Source organism: Dromiciops gliroides, chromosome 1 (genome assembly GCF_019393635.1).
Source record: "Dromiciops gliroides isolate mDroGli1 chromosome 1, mDroGli1.pri, whole genome shotgun sequence".
In the NCBI taxonomy this organism is placed as follows: Eukaryota; Metazoa; Chordata; class Mammalia; order Microbiotheria; family Microbiotheriidae; genus Dromiciops; species Dromiciops gliroides.
In genome coordinates, this window is record NC_057861.1 from 64634381 (window position 1) to 64650432 (window position 16052).

Genomic DNA, 16052 nt, shown 5'->3' on the forward strand with positions numbered 1-16052 from the left:
GACAAATTGAATGACTTGCCCAGGATGAATTAAAAATTGAATGCAACAAATTTATATAATGTCACATAAAGCTCTGGAGTCAGTGGACTTGGGGTCAAATCCTATTTTAGACACTACCTATATACCTTGGGCAAGTCACTCAACCTCATTAGGCCTCAGTTCCTCGTCTATAAAACTAGAAGGCTGAACTGAATGGCCTTGGAGGGTCTCTTCCAGCTCCCTAGTAGCATCCTACAGTGGCATGGCATGTGGAGAGAACGCTGGGTCTGGGTCAAGAATACTCAAAGTTAGCCTTATTAGCTATGTGACCTTGAACAAGTCACTTAACCTTTGTCTACAGTTTCCCCAACTGCAAAATGAGAATAATAATAGCACCTCCAACCCAGGGTTGTTAGGAGATCTAATAAAATAACTAAGAAAGGCTCAGCACAGTATCTGGCACATAGTGCTATATAAATGGTAGCTATTATGAATATCCTGTGAATGGCTGAAAAAGGAGGTGGTATAGTCAGGTAACTAATATAAGGGATAAATCTGGCCCATTAGTGCAGATATAGCTGTGAGTCTAGTGCTCTTTAAACGATGCTGCCTCACATAAAAGCTGCGGGTTTGAGGAAAGGGGAACCCAAGAAGTTTCTGGAGGAGGTGTGGCCTCAACAGAAGGCACACCAAAGGGAACTGTTGTCTCAAAGACCAGGATCTCTTCCTGACAATCCCTTCCTAGCTCTGTGCACAAAGGTACATTCCCTTCTGTGTTTCCTTTTCTCCCTTTGTAAAATGGGCACACCATCTTGCCTTCACATTACAGCCACCTAGCTTAAGAGAAGAGATGGTCATCACCAGAGGATTGGCCTCCAAGTGATGACTATTTCCATCACAGCATTTCACAAGACCCAGCTACTGAGTCATAGGAGGTAGCTCTGTCAGTATCAGAGTCACCACAACTAGGAACTAAACTGGATGATCTCCACAGTACCTCCGTAAGCTTCTGGCTAATGAAATCATAGATCCTCCATGAGTCTTCCAGTACAAGGGCAGATGAGGCCTGGTGGGTGACATGTTTGAAGCTCTGCCAAAGACAGACACCAGAGAACCCAAGGACTGTTTCTATTGTTATAATAATATAATGCCTACCACCCTGCATCTGTACAGGACACAAATACTTTCCAAAATATGCTGACATGTATTATCTCAACTGATCCTCACAACCCCCTCTGCTGTGTAGGGCAAGTGGCATTATTCCCAGTTGGAAAAAAGAAACAGTCTCAGAAGCAGCAGCTAAGTGACCTAGCAAGGTTAGGAAGCTAAGGAAGGAGGCCATATTAGGACTCAGGCTGCTGGTCCCTTGGCTCATGTTCTCTGAACTCTGCTGCATTGCTTCCTCAGGTATTGAGAGCTCACAGGTACCTTCCTTCATATGAAACCTTCCATTCATTCCTTTTTTTTTTTTGGGTGGGGCAATTGGGGTTAAGTGACTTGCCTAGGGTCACACAGCTAGTAAGTGTTAAATGTCTGAGGCCAGATTTGAACTCAGGTCCTCCTGACTCCAGGGCCAGTACTCTATCCACTATGCCACCTAGCTGCCCCATTCATTCCTAATACACAGGCACATTTCCATTCTATGAGGAATCCAGGTTAACATTATGTCTTTCAGAGAACTGGACATTTTGTTTATTAAAAACTTACAACTTCCAGGATTTCTGAGCTCCTGCCTTTTCAGCAGCTTTCTCCTCATTACAGAATCACAAAATGTTTGTAAAGCTGGAAGGAACCTCAGAAATCATTTAATGCATCTCTTTCATTTTGCAGAAAAAAAATAAACCAAAAGCCAACGAGAACATACTGGCATTTTACAAAGGCCCCAAAAAGAGTTCTGAGATGTCCAAGGTCAGTAGCAAAGTGAGGACTTAAATCCAAGTCTTTAGCTACAACATAGTGTAGTAGAAAGAGCACTGACCTGGCATCAGGAGACCGGCTATTATTCACCTCTGATATTTACTAGATGTGTGACCTTGGACTAGTCAGCTCACCTCAATCAGTAAGTATTGATTAAGTGCCTAATATGTGGGGGTTTTTTGGGAGGAGGTATTTGTAGAGGGACACATAATACGTATCTAAGTATATACAAAGTAGTTAGAAACAGCATTGCTCCGGACTTCAATTTCCTTGTCTACAAAATAGGAATAATTCTTCAGATTATCTACTTCATTCTCTATCTACCTTCCCTAGGTTGTGGGGAAAGTGCTTTGTGAATCACAATATATTAAATTAATGTGTGATTTTCTGACTTTGGAGAGGCAATATGGTACAATCCACACAAAACCAAGCTAAGAAGTTAAAAAAACCTGGGTTCAAGTCTTGTCTCTGACATACCAGCTGTATAACCCCAGACAATGCTCCATATAATCCTCTCAAACCTTGTTACAGATATGCTGATTTGCATCTGTAGAAGGAGTTTCAAAGGTTCAGGAAAAATGTCTAAGTCTACTATATCAAGCTGATTCTCCTTTTTTTTTTTTTTAAGTGAGGCAATTGGGGTTAAATGACTTGCCCAGGGTCACACAGCTAGTAAGTGTCTGAGCCCAGATTTGAACCCAGGTACTCCTGACTCCAGGGCTGGTGTTCTATCCACTGCGCCACTTAGCTGCCCCCTGATTCTCCTTCTAAGGCATCTATAACGGGAAAATCTATGAGAGAAGGTCACTTAAAAAGAATACCAATACTCTGAGACTTCAGATAAACAGTCAGCCCACTAGAGGCCCTTAAGAAGTGCCTACTCTGGGGCAGCTAGCTGGCGGAGAGGATAAAGTACCGGCCCTGGATTCAGGAGGACCTGAGTTCAAATCTGGCATTAGACATTTCACACATAACTAACTGTGTGACCCTGGGCAAGTCACTTAACCCTCATTGCGCTGCAAAAAAAAAAAAAATAGTGCCTACTCTGTGTTGGGCACTATGCTAAGCAAAAAACACTGAAACCTTCAAGGAGCTATCTCCTATACCATAACTTCATATTCCAAAAGCAGGTGACAAGAAGGCAGGAATCACTGGTAGAATACAAATGAAATTTTAAAATATGTCTATATTTATGAATGCTATTTCTCTTTTGACCTTAAACGCTGTCAAGAATGGCAGGGAAATATATCTGGGTGTCGGTATGGATGAAAAGACCAAGGTAAAACTTCAAACAAAGCCTAGGGCTGCAGGTGTTCAGGTAAGGTTGGTTTGGGGGAGGCTGACTGCTGCTATGGATTGTCCTGTTTCCCAGAAGAGTGAAAAAGACTTTAATAAGAGGCTTATGAAGCCACCTGGGCCCAGCCAAAGGCACTCCTGCACTCCTGGCTGGCTCCTCAAACCAGGCAGCTAGGGCCATAGGTCAGGACTGCTGGTGGGTCCCACTGACATACATCCAAGGGACGTGACATGAGAGGGGGGAAGAGTCTAGGAGAAGCAGGCCAAGCCCCAGAATACCCATTTACTAGCCATGCTCCATTTCTCTAATCTTCAATGTCCGTATCTGTGAAATGGGGATAATGTTTGAATTACTTGGTTCCTAAGGTTAGGGTGTGGAACAAATGAGATCATGTGACCTTGGATGAGGAGCTTCCTGTATACGAGCTTCAGTTTTTTCATCTGGACTTACCTCTCAGGGTTCTGGGCTTTTAAATAAGACTTGGTAGATAAAGTACTTTGTCAACCAGGAAGTAAAGTGCTCTATGTGACAGCTACTATCATTACCATTAATGTTGGTCGACAGTAGTCCTGGACACTGAGGTCACTTTGCATATTAACCTTTTCTGGAGACCCATCTATACGCCAGCCCTGAAATGACTCATCTCTGGGTTAGCCCAGTCAAACAGGGCTGTGGGAGGAGCAAAGAGAAAGGAGATCAATTCTCCTATACCATAACTTCATATTCCAAAAGCAGGTGACAAGAAGACAGGAATCACTGGTAGAATACAAATGAAATTTAAAAATATGATTGCTTTAAGTAAGTTGACCAGGAATTTTCAATTGTAAACATTGTCATTAGCAAGCAAAGTATTGAAGAGCAAATGTTTCCAGGGCTAATAGTGAGAATTTTTAGGGCTAAGCCTGGTGACAATAGGTAAAAAGCACCTAAATGGTTAGAGCATCCCCTGGAAAAACTACCTTCCACAGAACAATCACTTCCACTTTGTGTGACAGCGGTCCCTGAGAAAGAGGAGGTGATCACCCAGGAACCAAATCTGTTAAAGTGCAAATGCTTAATCAGTACTTAAAAAGACAAACGGAATTTCTTTTTGAGGATAGGGCCCAATTCACAAGAATTAGAACATGATATACCATGAATGCTTTACAACACATATGTTCAAATTATTTCAAAGAATTTTATAGTTAGAAGATACCCAAAGATCACTGGGTTCTGTCCTTCCTTTCACAGAGTAGGAAGCTAAGACCCAGAAGGAGGAAGTGACTTGCTCAAGGTGACCCAGCCCATAAGTAGATGAGCAGAGCCTATCTCCAGACTCCTGGTTTAGTGTTTGTTTCATTCTCTTGGTTCCCAAGTTGAGTTCTACAGTCCCCTGGCCTTGCATACAACATGAATTAGTAATGGGTGAAGAAAGTATCTGGTGCGTGGATTTCAAACCCTCTAAAATTCTAAAGGGGAAATTATTGGCTTTAGACTTGTAAAAGACCTCTGGAATCACCGTGCTCAGGCTTGTCCAGGGCTATACAAGTAATCAAGAGCAAAAAGCCTGGCACTGGATAACAAGCCCTACTCGGACCCCAAACCCCATGTTTTTTCCCCACTAGGCCATGCTGCTTTCTATCAAAAATATCTCTTCCATTCAGCAAATTTTCAGTATAGGAAAGAAGTTTAATTTCTCCATTTTGCTCCCAAATTTCCAACCTCTGCTTCATCCCGGGTCAGACTTTAGGAAGACAAGGAAGCGGACAAATATTTCTAGGTTCTGCCAATATAATTTAAGTCCCAAAGTGTCTTTTGGCTAAATAAGTTTAGGAAATACCATGCTGTCTGTCTTATCATAACGCTGTAAAAAAACCAACATTACACCAGTGCACATAACTCTTACACTTGACCAAAGCTGGATCTGAGTCAGAAATTTGCCCCAAGTTCCACCTTTACCTCCTTACTAGCTATGTGATGACAAAGCAAGTATTTACCCTCTCTGACCCTCAGACTCTTCCCTGCCAAACAGGATCATAGTATCTACAATCCCACCTCCCCCACAAGACTAAGAGGAATAAAAGCTTTATAAATTATAAAGCACTCAAGAAATGTGAGCTAATATCATCATGCCCCTCAAGCCCAGAGGCCTTCACAGCTGTCCTCAGTGGCAGATGCAGAGTAGGGCAGGCTGTTGGGGGTGGGGAGAGGCAGGGAGAGCAGTGTTTCAGCATTTCCTCCTAAGGGCTCTTAGTTCTGACCAACTTCTGCTTTTAACACTTCTGCTTAACTTTATATCTTCCAAATTAGCCAAAGAGTTCCTAGATCAGAGACCTAGGCAGAAGCCCTCCCTAACTCATATTAAATGATGGCTTTTCTACAAGCCACTAACAATACTGGATGTGAATACTCATTAAGGATTTCCATTTTATCTTTTTCACTCACCCCCTTTCCCAGGGTTGGACTCACCATGTGCTCCATGCAGATGCTAATCCTCTCCATCACTATAAAAGCCCATAGAAAACCCACGATGTAAGGAGAGTGCATTCGTGCAGGACCTGGAGTTCACGGATATTCTGGTTCCGAATTGCTGGTTTGATCTCTAGGTGAATCAACTGCAAAGGGACAAGAATTCCATTCAATAAATACTTATTCTCATATGCAGAAAGCAGGCAAAATCCCTACCATAGAATCCAAGTAAGGCTGAAGCACACTTATTGCTCCCATGGAGCTCTACTCTCATCTTGAACATGCCCTTATGGAATACCACACCTTTTTTGGAGTAAGGCAAAAGTAACGACAAGTCAGAAGGATAGAGAAGAGGGGGTGACGGAACAGAACGTCCAGTGATGCTGTCACCTCCATCGTTCATCAAACAAACACCAAATCTGGTCTCAGACACTGCCTTGCTGTGTGTGATCCGGGGCATATCACTTAACTTTCGTTTGCTTTAGTTTCCTCAACTGTAAAATGGGATAATGTTGCAAGGATCCAATAAGATGATAGTCACAAAGTGCTTAGCAAGTGTCTGACAAATAGCAAGTGGGATATAAATGCTGGCTATCATTATGAAAACCACCACCTACAGCCTCAGGGTGTTGCATACAGGGTGTTGCTTTTGCTGACTTTATGAATTCTGGATCTTGGGATTTTGCAATCTTGGCCAGCATTAAAAGGAGTGTCTAGGACTAATCAAAGCAATGGTCCTTTGGTGCTGGGTCTGGGTCAGACAACATCTCTACTTCTGTGTTCAGCAGCACGCACCTCATGTCAGGAAAGACATCGATAAGATGGAGAGCACCTGGATGAGGGTGACCAGAACCAGGAACTGAGAATGTCTGCCTCAGAGAAGAAAGGACTCTGAGGGGATATGACAGCAGTCTGTATATAGCTGAAGGCTTGCCATGTGCAAGGGGGATTAGAAGGGGGATTGCTCAGCTCGGTCCCAAAGGGCAAGGAGTGACAGGAAGATGTTACGAAATGGTTCATTTAAGTTGATCTAAGGAAAAGACAACAACTGGGGTTACTGTCAAGTAGAAGGGGCTGATTTGGGAGCTAGTGGTTCTACTTCAACCTTATAAGCAGGGCCAGAGGCCTATGATGCAGAATGCTGTAGAGGGGATGCTTGTTCAGTAAATGTTAGACTAGATGGCCTCCAGGTTCCTCCCAACTCTGAGATTCTGTGACCTTTTGGGCCTTCTCTTTGGCCTTAATTTGGACAAAGCTTTGGGGGGAGGGGGATATTAACAAGCTAGGGAACAAAGAAATGTAAGGGGGGTGACAGGAGGTATAGGGAGGACCTGGACGGGAAGGGCTCTCAAAACCATGTCACCTGAGGATCAGTGGAAGGATTGAGATATTACCCTAGAGAAGACTTAGGGGACCATAACCTTGGTCTTCAAGCTTCTGAAGGACTGTTTGCAAAGAACTGGGCTTATTCCACTTGGCTAATGATGGCAGAACCAAGGAACAAGCAGTGGAAATTCTCCACTTTAGGTGGAGATGGCATAACCTCTGATGTTCCTTCCAGACCTAGACTATTCACCTGATCCTTCCAGACCTTTTGCTTTTTTTATCTGACCCTTTGGGTTGGCCTGAACCATAATTTCTGCCAAATCCAACCTGCCTCCCTCACCCAACTCAACAGCCCATTCCCACTGACACCTATGCCCCAGCACAACAGAGAAGGTATACACTAAACCAATACTTCCAGATCTGTAGATTGCAGAATTTATTGTATAAGGTCTTCTGTAGACTAAATAAAAGTTTCACATTCATGTATGCTATTGCTTTTCCTTTTTTTTTTGCTGAGGCCATTGGGGTTAAGTGACTCGCCCAGGGTCACACAGCTAGTAAGTGTTAAGTGTCTGAGCCAGATTTTAAACTCAGGTCCTCCTGAATCCAGGGCCGGTGCTCTATCAACTGCAGCACCTAGCTGCCCTGCTATTGCTTTTTAAATGTGTATAAATACTACTATGATGAATAGAATATAATTAAAGTGTCACTAAACTCCTAAGTATTTTTATCATTATGCACTTCCTTAACCAACAGATACACCATACCTCCACCATTCTTTGTCATTAACGGGGATCCTGATACTTGCACTAGAGATGCATTAGAGAACACAGGCTCACAGATTTCGAGTTGGAAGGCCAATCCTCTTGTTTTATGGGAATGCAAAATGGGAGCCAGAGAAGGAAAATGATTTGATTGGTTCAAACCCTGCTCTGAACAAAGGAGACAGGAGTCACAGATGAATCAGTGAATGATTCAAGAGGAAGATAAGGATGAAAGTTACCTGCATGGAAGGAGTATTTTAGACATTTGTTTTATTGTTGCCTTAAAAAAAACCCCCCAACAGCCAGTCATTTCCTAATGTATCCCCCTTGCCCCATTGACCCCTTTCTTTGTAACAAAGGAAAACTGTTGAGCAAAAATCAAAACTGACAATGTAACCATTTACATGGTGTGCAACGTTCTGTACTTAAGAGTCCCCAGACTAGGGAGGTGAAGAAGCCTGGTTTACTATCTATTCTTGGAGTTTGGGCGCCACTTCCTAGTGCTTTAACAAATATCACCATGCTTTGGCTTGCTTTACTCTGCATCATCTACTGCATTAGGCCATGTTTCTCTGAACTTTCTCACATTCAACATTCACCAGAAGGCAATATTTCCAAGAAACAGCATTTAGGAAGCACCAGCTTGTGTTGTCATGTGCTGGGGAAAGCAAGATCAAAAAGGAAATATCCTCTTTCAAGGAGCTTATGTGGCAGCTCAGTGGTGCAGTGGACAGAACACTAGACCTAAAGACCAGAAGACCTGAGTACAAATCTGACCCATATACTTACTAGCTGTGTAACCCCGAAGAAGTCAATTAACCACTGTCTGTCTCAGTTTCCTCACCTGGAAAATGGAGTTAATAATAGCACCTAGCTCTCAGGGTGGATGTAAAGATGAAATGAGTTAATATTTGTAAAGTGTTTCACAAATAGTAAGAACTGCAAAAAATGCTATCACTATTACTACATTTGTTTGGTAAAGACAAGAGGTATATATCTAAATATATGAAAAAATAAATACAAGGAAAGGCACTAACGCTTGGGTGAGGAAGGGTTTCATGATTGTAACTGAGGTGTTCTATGATGTGGAGGTGAGGAGGAAAAGCACGTTCCAAGCATAGAGGATAAACAGCTTGGCTGCACGGTTTGTGTATAGGAGAGGGAACAATGTATATAAACAGGCTGGAAAGACAAGCTGTGGTTATTTACCTTTAATATAAGGAAAAACTAACCACCAGAATTATTGCCAAGTAGAACGCGCTGATTTGGGATATGATGTGAAGGGCTGTGGAGGAACACAGAAATATTCACATTTTGGAGAGAGGGGGGGTAGTGAGAGTGGGATAAATGATACAACTCAGACTTTCTCTCTCCATAGAACCTGGGAACATCAATATCGTGCATCCTCAAGAAATGACAACTACAGGAGAGTCTAGGACAGAAGAGCAATATACTGTAGTGGAAAACACCTAGTCGGTGATCTGGGTTCCTGTCTGGCTCGCCAAGGTCACTATGTAACCAAAGAAAAGTTGCTTAATCTCTTCTTCCTCAAGCTGACCTCCAAAATACCTTTCAAATAAAAAAAGATTTTCAGTCCAATTAAAAAATATTCCATTTATCTGAACTGGGTATGATGCAAAAAGCCCACACGTAAACATTCACATATGAGGGGCTGGACTCCAGGAGCAGTAATCTGTGTTCTCATCCTGGTTCTAACTCAGTGTGTGACAGGAAAAAGCCACAAACTCAAATACGTAAGGATCTGGGAAGAACAAAGAAACTTAACATACACTCAAGTCAAGAAGCATTTTAAAAAGGAAGCTACTTCATGATGTGCACAAATAAGAGAATCATTATCTTATATGTTAGAGATTCTGTGGAATTACCTTATAGAAGCAGTGCTTAACCTGGGCTCCAACTTTCTAAAAAATTATATATTTTTTTGGTTAAGTGTATTCCTATACACCTTATACATTTAAACACATGGCTCTGAGAAGGGGGTCCACAGTCTTGCCAGACTGCCGAAAGAGTCCATGACCCAAAAAAAGGGGAAGACCATTGGATTTATGGCACTCCTCAGCACAGATGGCCATGCACCAAGAGCATGCGAAAATGGATGAAGCTGTGCTGCAGAAGATGTGACCAAAGAAGATACTTGTGCCCAGGTCTTTGGAGGTAATTAAGAAATTGAGATGAAGAAAACCCATGAATTTTTCTTTAGCAGCCCTCACCCTTCATACATTCCACTTGGGATCTAGGCCCCATTACTGTAGGAAAGACAAGATGATCCACCTTTAAATCCTTTCCAGTCCAACATGGCCCTTTGAAGTTCATCAACTGAGCCTGAGTTTTTAACACAACACAAGAAATAGATGCATAAGCCAAATGGTGCTAAAGACACTGCACAGGTGGGGCAGCTAGATGGTGCAGTGGATAGAGCACCAGCCCTGGAGTCAGGAGGACCTGAGTTCAAATCCAGTCTCAGATACTGTAACACTTACTAGCTGTATGACCTGGGCAAGTCACTTAACCCCAATTGCCTCACTAAAAAAAAAAAAAAAAGATACTGCACAGGCTTCCCCATGAGGCACTGCAGGACAGAAGGATGATCCAGAGGCCTGAGGTCAGGTCAAGGCTTTGCCACTAACTTTCTGTGTGAATGTGGACAAGTCATTTGTCTCTAGGCTTCATCTTTTTCAACTTTAAAATGTAGGTGGGAGAGAGGAAGGATGAGAAGAGTTAGACTGAAAGCAGGCACAGAACTAGGCTTCAAGCTCCAGAACAGCAGCAGGAGAGAGAGAGAAAGAGAGAGAGAGAAAAAGGTCCTGTTAAGTCACAGACCAAATGTATGACCTCCTCTTGGGTCTTCCTCCAGTTTTAAGTGGTTCAAGAAAATTATAGCTACCATGGTAAGAGAATTCAATGCTCTAATAAAGCTGAAGACAAATTTCGTATAATGAGTATTCTCAAGCTTAATTGACTCCTGAGCTGTCCTTCAATAACCTAAAAACAATCCTTCTGCATTGAGGTAAGAGGCCTTTTTAGATCCTGGGATGTCAAAGATCCTTAAACCTTCCAAAGTAACAAGCTGCCTATCTTTAACTCTTAGCTTTTTCCTCCTCAATCACATTTCTAACCATTTTCTTCACTGTGCTCTAGCCTAAAGCAAGCCAAAGGCTTGAAATGTTACTTTTGGCTTTGACAAGACTGCCTGCAGTGAGAACAAAAATAGAATGCATGCAGCCAAAAGTCCTATGCTCCCTCAGAAGAGGGAACAGTACCTCAGGAGAAAAAGATAATATCTGCAGAGCTAAGAGCAGAAGAAACCATGTGATTTCCAAGTACAGCAAGACCCTTAAAAGCTAATGCTTGGATCTGTAAAAATCCACTTGGGCAGGGAATAGTCAGATTTCAAATGAACCACTTTGATATTTAGAGAGCAACAATTTTAGAAGATAGATTCTTGATCAAAAAAGTAGTTTTCCCACAAAGCTCTGGCAACCTCCACAACATGCACAACTTAGAATAAAGTCACCAGAATTGATGTGATTAGAGTCACTCTAAAAAAAAAATCGTTTCCCCCAAATTTCCCAAAGGCTAATAAGTGCTTATAAGCCTTAAAGCACTATGCAGCCATGAGGTATTATTAATAATAGGTTCTAAAGAGGTTATATTATAGAGTAGAAAGCAAGGGCATCAAACAGTGTTAAGCAAGGTTCTAAAAGATGATAAATATTTTACCATCGAAGTTCAATGGCCCTGGAAAAGTGGTTTGGTGTATGTGGGTTCCACCAGTCCAATAAACTCAACTAATCTATCCCCCAGCAGAGCTCAAAGTCCCAGGTCCACAGATCCTACACAATCCCCGTTGTGAGATGAATGTCAAGTCCAAACTTTTAAATAGCTTTTTAAAATATGATTTGAGTCCATATGGACAAAAAATATTTGTAGTATTTCTTTTTGTGGTGGCAAAGAATTGGAAACTGAAGGGGTACCCATCACTTTGGGAATAACTGAACACATTATGGTATATGATAGAGTACCATTGTACTGTAAGAATGATGAAGGGGATGACCATCAGAGAAACCTGGAAAGACTTGTATGAATTGTTGAAGAGTGAGGTGAGCATGAGCATACCAGAACAATTTATATGATAACAACATTATTGTAAAGACAAACAACTTTGAAAGACTTGGGGAACTTTGAGCACTCCAGAGGATCAGATGAAACATGCTGCCCGCCTCCTGACAGGTGATGGAAATGGAGTGCAGATTACATTTTTTTTATGCACATGATAAAAATTTGTTTTACTTGACTATAAATGTTTATAATAGGGGTTTTGTTTTCTCAAACTCTCAATGGAGAAGAAGGGAAGTAAAAGGGAGATCAGGCATATCTTTAAAAATAATAATTAATTTTTTAAAATGTATTTGACCAGATTCTCTTCCTCCTTGCTGGAGAACAGCATTAATTCCTATTCTCTGTAGATACTTTGATGACGGGTGGTCTCTTTGGGACAAACACTCCTTCCATCATTATGGAAGGCAACCTCATGCCACCATTTCACCCTCGGCAAGTCGTCCATGTCTGGTCATAAGTCATCAAAAAAAGAATGCCACCCATTCACTGAAGGCCTCCCACGGTCCTCTAATATCTTAGGGGAAGCCACGGCTCAAGATTTGAAGGGAAGTTAAAAGTAACAATTTCTATGTCCATAGTGTTTTATCGTTTTACAACATGTATACGCACTCAAGTATGATTATCCTCATTTACAGAGGAGAAAACTTAGGTTCAAAGAAAGGAGACCCATGGGCCACAAAACTGGTGAGTCCTCAAGTCAAGACGTGGAAGGATAACCCAAACCAAGGAAGCCTGTATTGCCACTTTCTGTCATCAACAAGAAGGTGCTCGTTTCTAGCAATGAAACCAGATGCTGCTGCCTGACACCAAAGGACAAAAGAAAATCTGACCATCAATAAATCAGACTACATCTTCAAAGGACAGGCTGCTTCCTTTACATACCCAGGAGAAGCTTCTCTGTCCTCTGGGCTCTAAGAGAACCAGCAGCCTGCTTACCTTTCGAGCCATGATGAGGCCTGAGGGTCTATGTTGCACTTTGGTGACTACCCCACCATTGCCAGCTCCCAGCCTCAGAGATTCTCTCAAAGTCATCATCCTTCAGCTCCCCCACCTTTGCCTTCTGGGTGGAGAAAGCTTCCAGCCGCTTCTTTTGCTGCTCATCGAGTTCTAGCTCTTCTAATTTTTTCTGCAGATCTGCAAGGTTTGCCCTGCACACATACCAGAGCGAAGGATGTCGGAAAAGAGGGAGACAAGAAAAAAAAAAAAAAAGACTGGTCAGTTGTCTGAAGTGTAGATCATTCCATTCCTTGTCTAAAGGCGCCACCAGGGGCTATAAAAAGCCTTGGATCCAAGGGGCTTACACTACTGCTAATAATATAATAGATGACATTTCTATAGCAGTTTAAGGTTTGCAAAGCATTTTAAATATTTTCTCATTTGACCCTTTAGAACAGCCCTGCAAAATAGGTAATATGAATATTTCCCATTTTACAGATGAAGAGATGGATGCTCAAAGTAGTAAGTGACTTGTCAGTATCATACTACAAATATGTGGTGGACCAAGTTTTTGAACCCAGATCTTCAGCTTTAAGTATAGTCTTATTTCTACTATACTACAATCCCTTTCTAGTTTAAAATCTGCAAGACAGACTATAAAAGAGAGGGCCAAGACCAGGGAAAGAAAATGGAGAGAGGCCTTCTTCTCAATATTCCCATAGCAAGGTAAGAATATCATTCACATTACATACTAGAGGCAAATGGAGCAATAATGATAGAACTCAAGTAACTTATCTCCACATGCTCTATTTCAGCCTTGGTAATTCCTAAGAGGCTGGATTTATAAAAAAGGACTGGCACTTTGAAGTGGCCCCAAACAGACTAGCCTTTTCCTGTGCACACTACAGCTCATTCATTCACACAAGCCAAACCATAAACCTGTCTGATTCGCCCAGCTCCACCAGCACCTGAACTAGAAGGGCTTAACTGTTCACTGCCTGGGAGGTAGTCCAACCCAGTGACTTTCCCTGGACGCTGCAAATTCATCATGAAGAGTCCCTCCCTGCCCATATTCCATGATCATCTGCCATCACTGTTCAAACATCTTCCATTGTTTTTGTCCCCTTTCAAAGTCCCCAGATTTCTTCATCTCCCTTCACAAGTACAACCCCATTTCACAGCTCCCACCCATGTTCTCTTCTCTTACCCTCCTTATCCATACCCATGTGGGCATGTGTTTCTTCTCATTACCCCCCCATTTTCCTTTAATCTCTCACTTCTCTGCCCAAGCCCTGCACACCTCCTCCTTCTCTTGCCCCCTATGCAAGGTAGTCTAGTGGAAATGATTCCTTGATTTGGAGTCTGAAGGCCTTCGTTCAATCCAAGATCTACTATTTACTACTTGTGATTCAACCTTGGGCACAGTCATAACCTCCCTCAGTCTCCCCATTTATAAAATTGGAAAAGGGAAAGAAGGTGCTTGGATTAAGACAATACAAATGGGGCAGTTAGGTGGCGCAGTGCTTAGAGCACCAGCCCCTGGATTCAGGAGAACCTGAGTTCAAATCCGGCCTACAGACACTTGACACTTACTAGCTGTGTGACCCTGGGCAAAATCACTTAACCTCATTGCCCTGCAAAACAAAACAAAACAGAACACACAAAAACAACAAAACAAAACAAAAGACACTACAGGAGACAGAGAACTAGTTTGAAGTCTCAAAGGACCTGGGTTCAAATCCCAACTTTGTCACTACTACCTGTGTGACCTTGAGTAAGTCACTGGACCTTTCTGGAATTCCTTTCCTCCTCTGTAAAATGAGGGGGGGATTGGTTCAGATGACCTGAGGTCTGTCCTCTAACTCTAAACTTATCTCCATCACCCCTTCCCCTCTTCCCTAAGTTTCTATATACTTTTATCCTTTTCTTTTACTCCAGAGCCACTTCAGCCCCATTCAGGACACCTCCCCACACGAGACACACCCCTCCCTCTCTATTCTTTTCCTTCTCGGGTCACCCTCCTCAGTACCTTAGTAGGCGCATACTAAATGTTGACTTTGCTAGTGGAGTTGACTCCCTGTTCCCCTTAGGACTCATAAAAAAACACATATTCCCTTTCCCAACTGCCCTTCCAGCTGCTTCTTCCTTCCCAGGACCGCCCCTCATCCCTTTCCAGGTGTGGGGAAACACTGGCTGAAATCAGCCACGAGCCGGGCTCGAATCCTGGCTGGGTCACGTCGGGCCGCTCCCTCGCTCCCGGTGGGCCCCAGTGCCCTTCACCTGGGATGGGAGGGGGCGGGTTGGCCCACCTCCCTCGCTGCCCCCTCCCCTCCCCTCCCGCCCCCCTCCCGCCGGCCCCTCCTCGCGGCCCCGCCCGGCCCGGGCACTCACTCGGACGCGCCCTCGCTGGTGGGGGACGGGCCCTCGGCGATGGTGGGGGTGATGTTGAGCGCCGGCGGCACCGGCTTCCTCTTGGCCAGCATCGGGGCTTCCCGGGGAGCGGGGGGTGGGGTGGGGGCGGGGGCGGGGGTGGGCGCGGCTTTAGCGCCTCTAGCCGGGGCCCATAGGGGTGGAGGCGCCCCTGGCTCCTGCCCGAACCGGCCCGGCTCCGGCTCCGGCCCCGGCCCCGCGGGGACCTTCGGCCTAGGCGAGCCCGGGGTTGGGGCCAGCGGCCCTTCGGAACGGAGCGGGAGAGGGCGGCTCACGAAGGGAGCTGGGGGTGCACGGAGGCTGCAGAGGCCGGACCCACACGGGAACTGGGGCCGGGGGCCGGGACCAGCTGGAGCCGGAGCCGCCGCTCGAAGGCGCTGGGGCCGGGGCCGAGCTAGGCTGACGCTGCAGCTGGAGGGGAGGGAGGCGGAGGTAGGGGGCGGAGGGGAAGAGCCCGCCTCAGAGTCTCGCGAGAGCCGCGCATCTGAGCCAAGGTCCCCATCGCTCCTCCCTCCTCTGCCCCGCCCGCCTCTAGCCTCACTGCGCATGTTCGCCGGCACAGCTGTGGCTCGCGCGCCTTAGGGAAGCGGGCAGCTGCTGGGGGCGGCTGTCAGGCTTGGACAGCTGGGGAGGTGTAGAGGGACAGAGGAGGATTGAAAGAGGGCAGGGCTCGGAGGCCAAGGCCGAGTCCATTACGGAGCTCCCTAGTTGAGCGACTTGGGGCCGCCTGAGTGTGAACCCAGAAAGACAGAATCAGTTCCCGGAGGTGGGTGGGGGGAGCTGAGGAAGAGGAGAAGGACAGTGAAAGCGGCGGC

At 44.4% G+C, this 16052-nt stretch overlaps 1 protein-coding gene across 1 annotated transcript in view; it reads right to left on the reverse strand.

Moving 5' to 3' along the window:
* Window positions 1-15668, reverse strand: part of MAP2K2 (mitogen-activated protein kinase kinase 2) — a 35107-nt gene extending 19439 nt beyond the window's left edge. The window contains 5 exon segments of the mRNA XM_043989404.1: window positions 5642-5715; window positions 5718-5787; window positions 12808-12879; window positions 12881-13019; window positions 15199-15668. Coding sequence (XP_043845339.1) covers window positions 5642-5715; window positions 5718-5787; window positions 12808-12879; window positions 12881-13019; window positions 15199-15290 — 447 coding nt within the window. The 5' untranslated portion in view covers window positions 15291-15668.
* Between the last annotated feature and the right edge of the window lie 384 nt (window positions 15669-16052).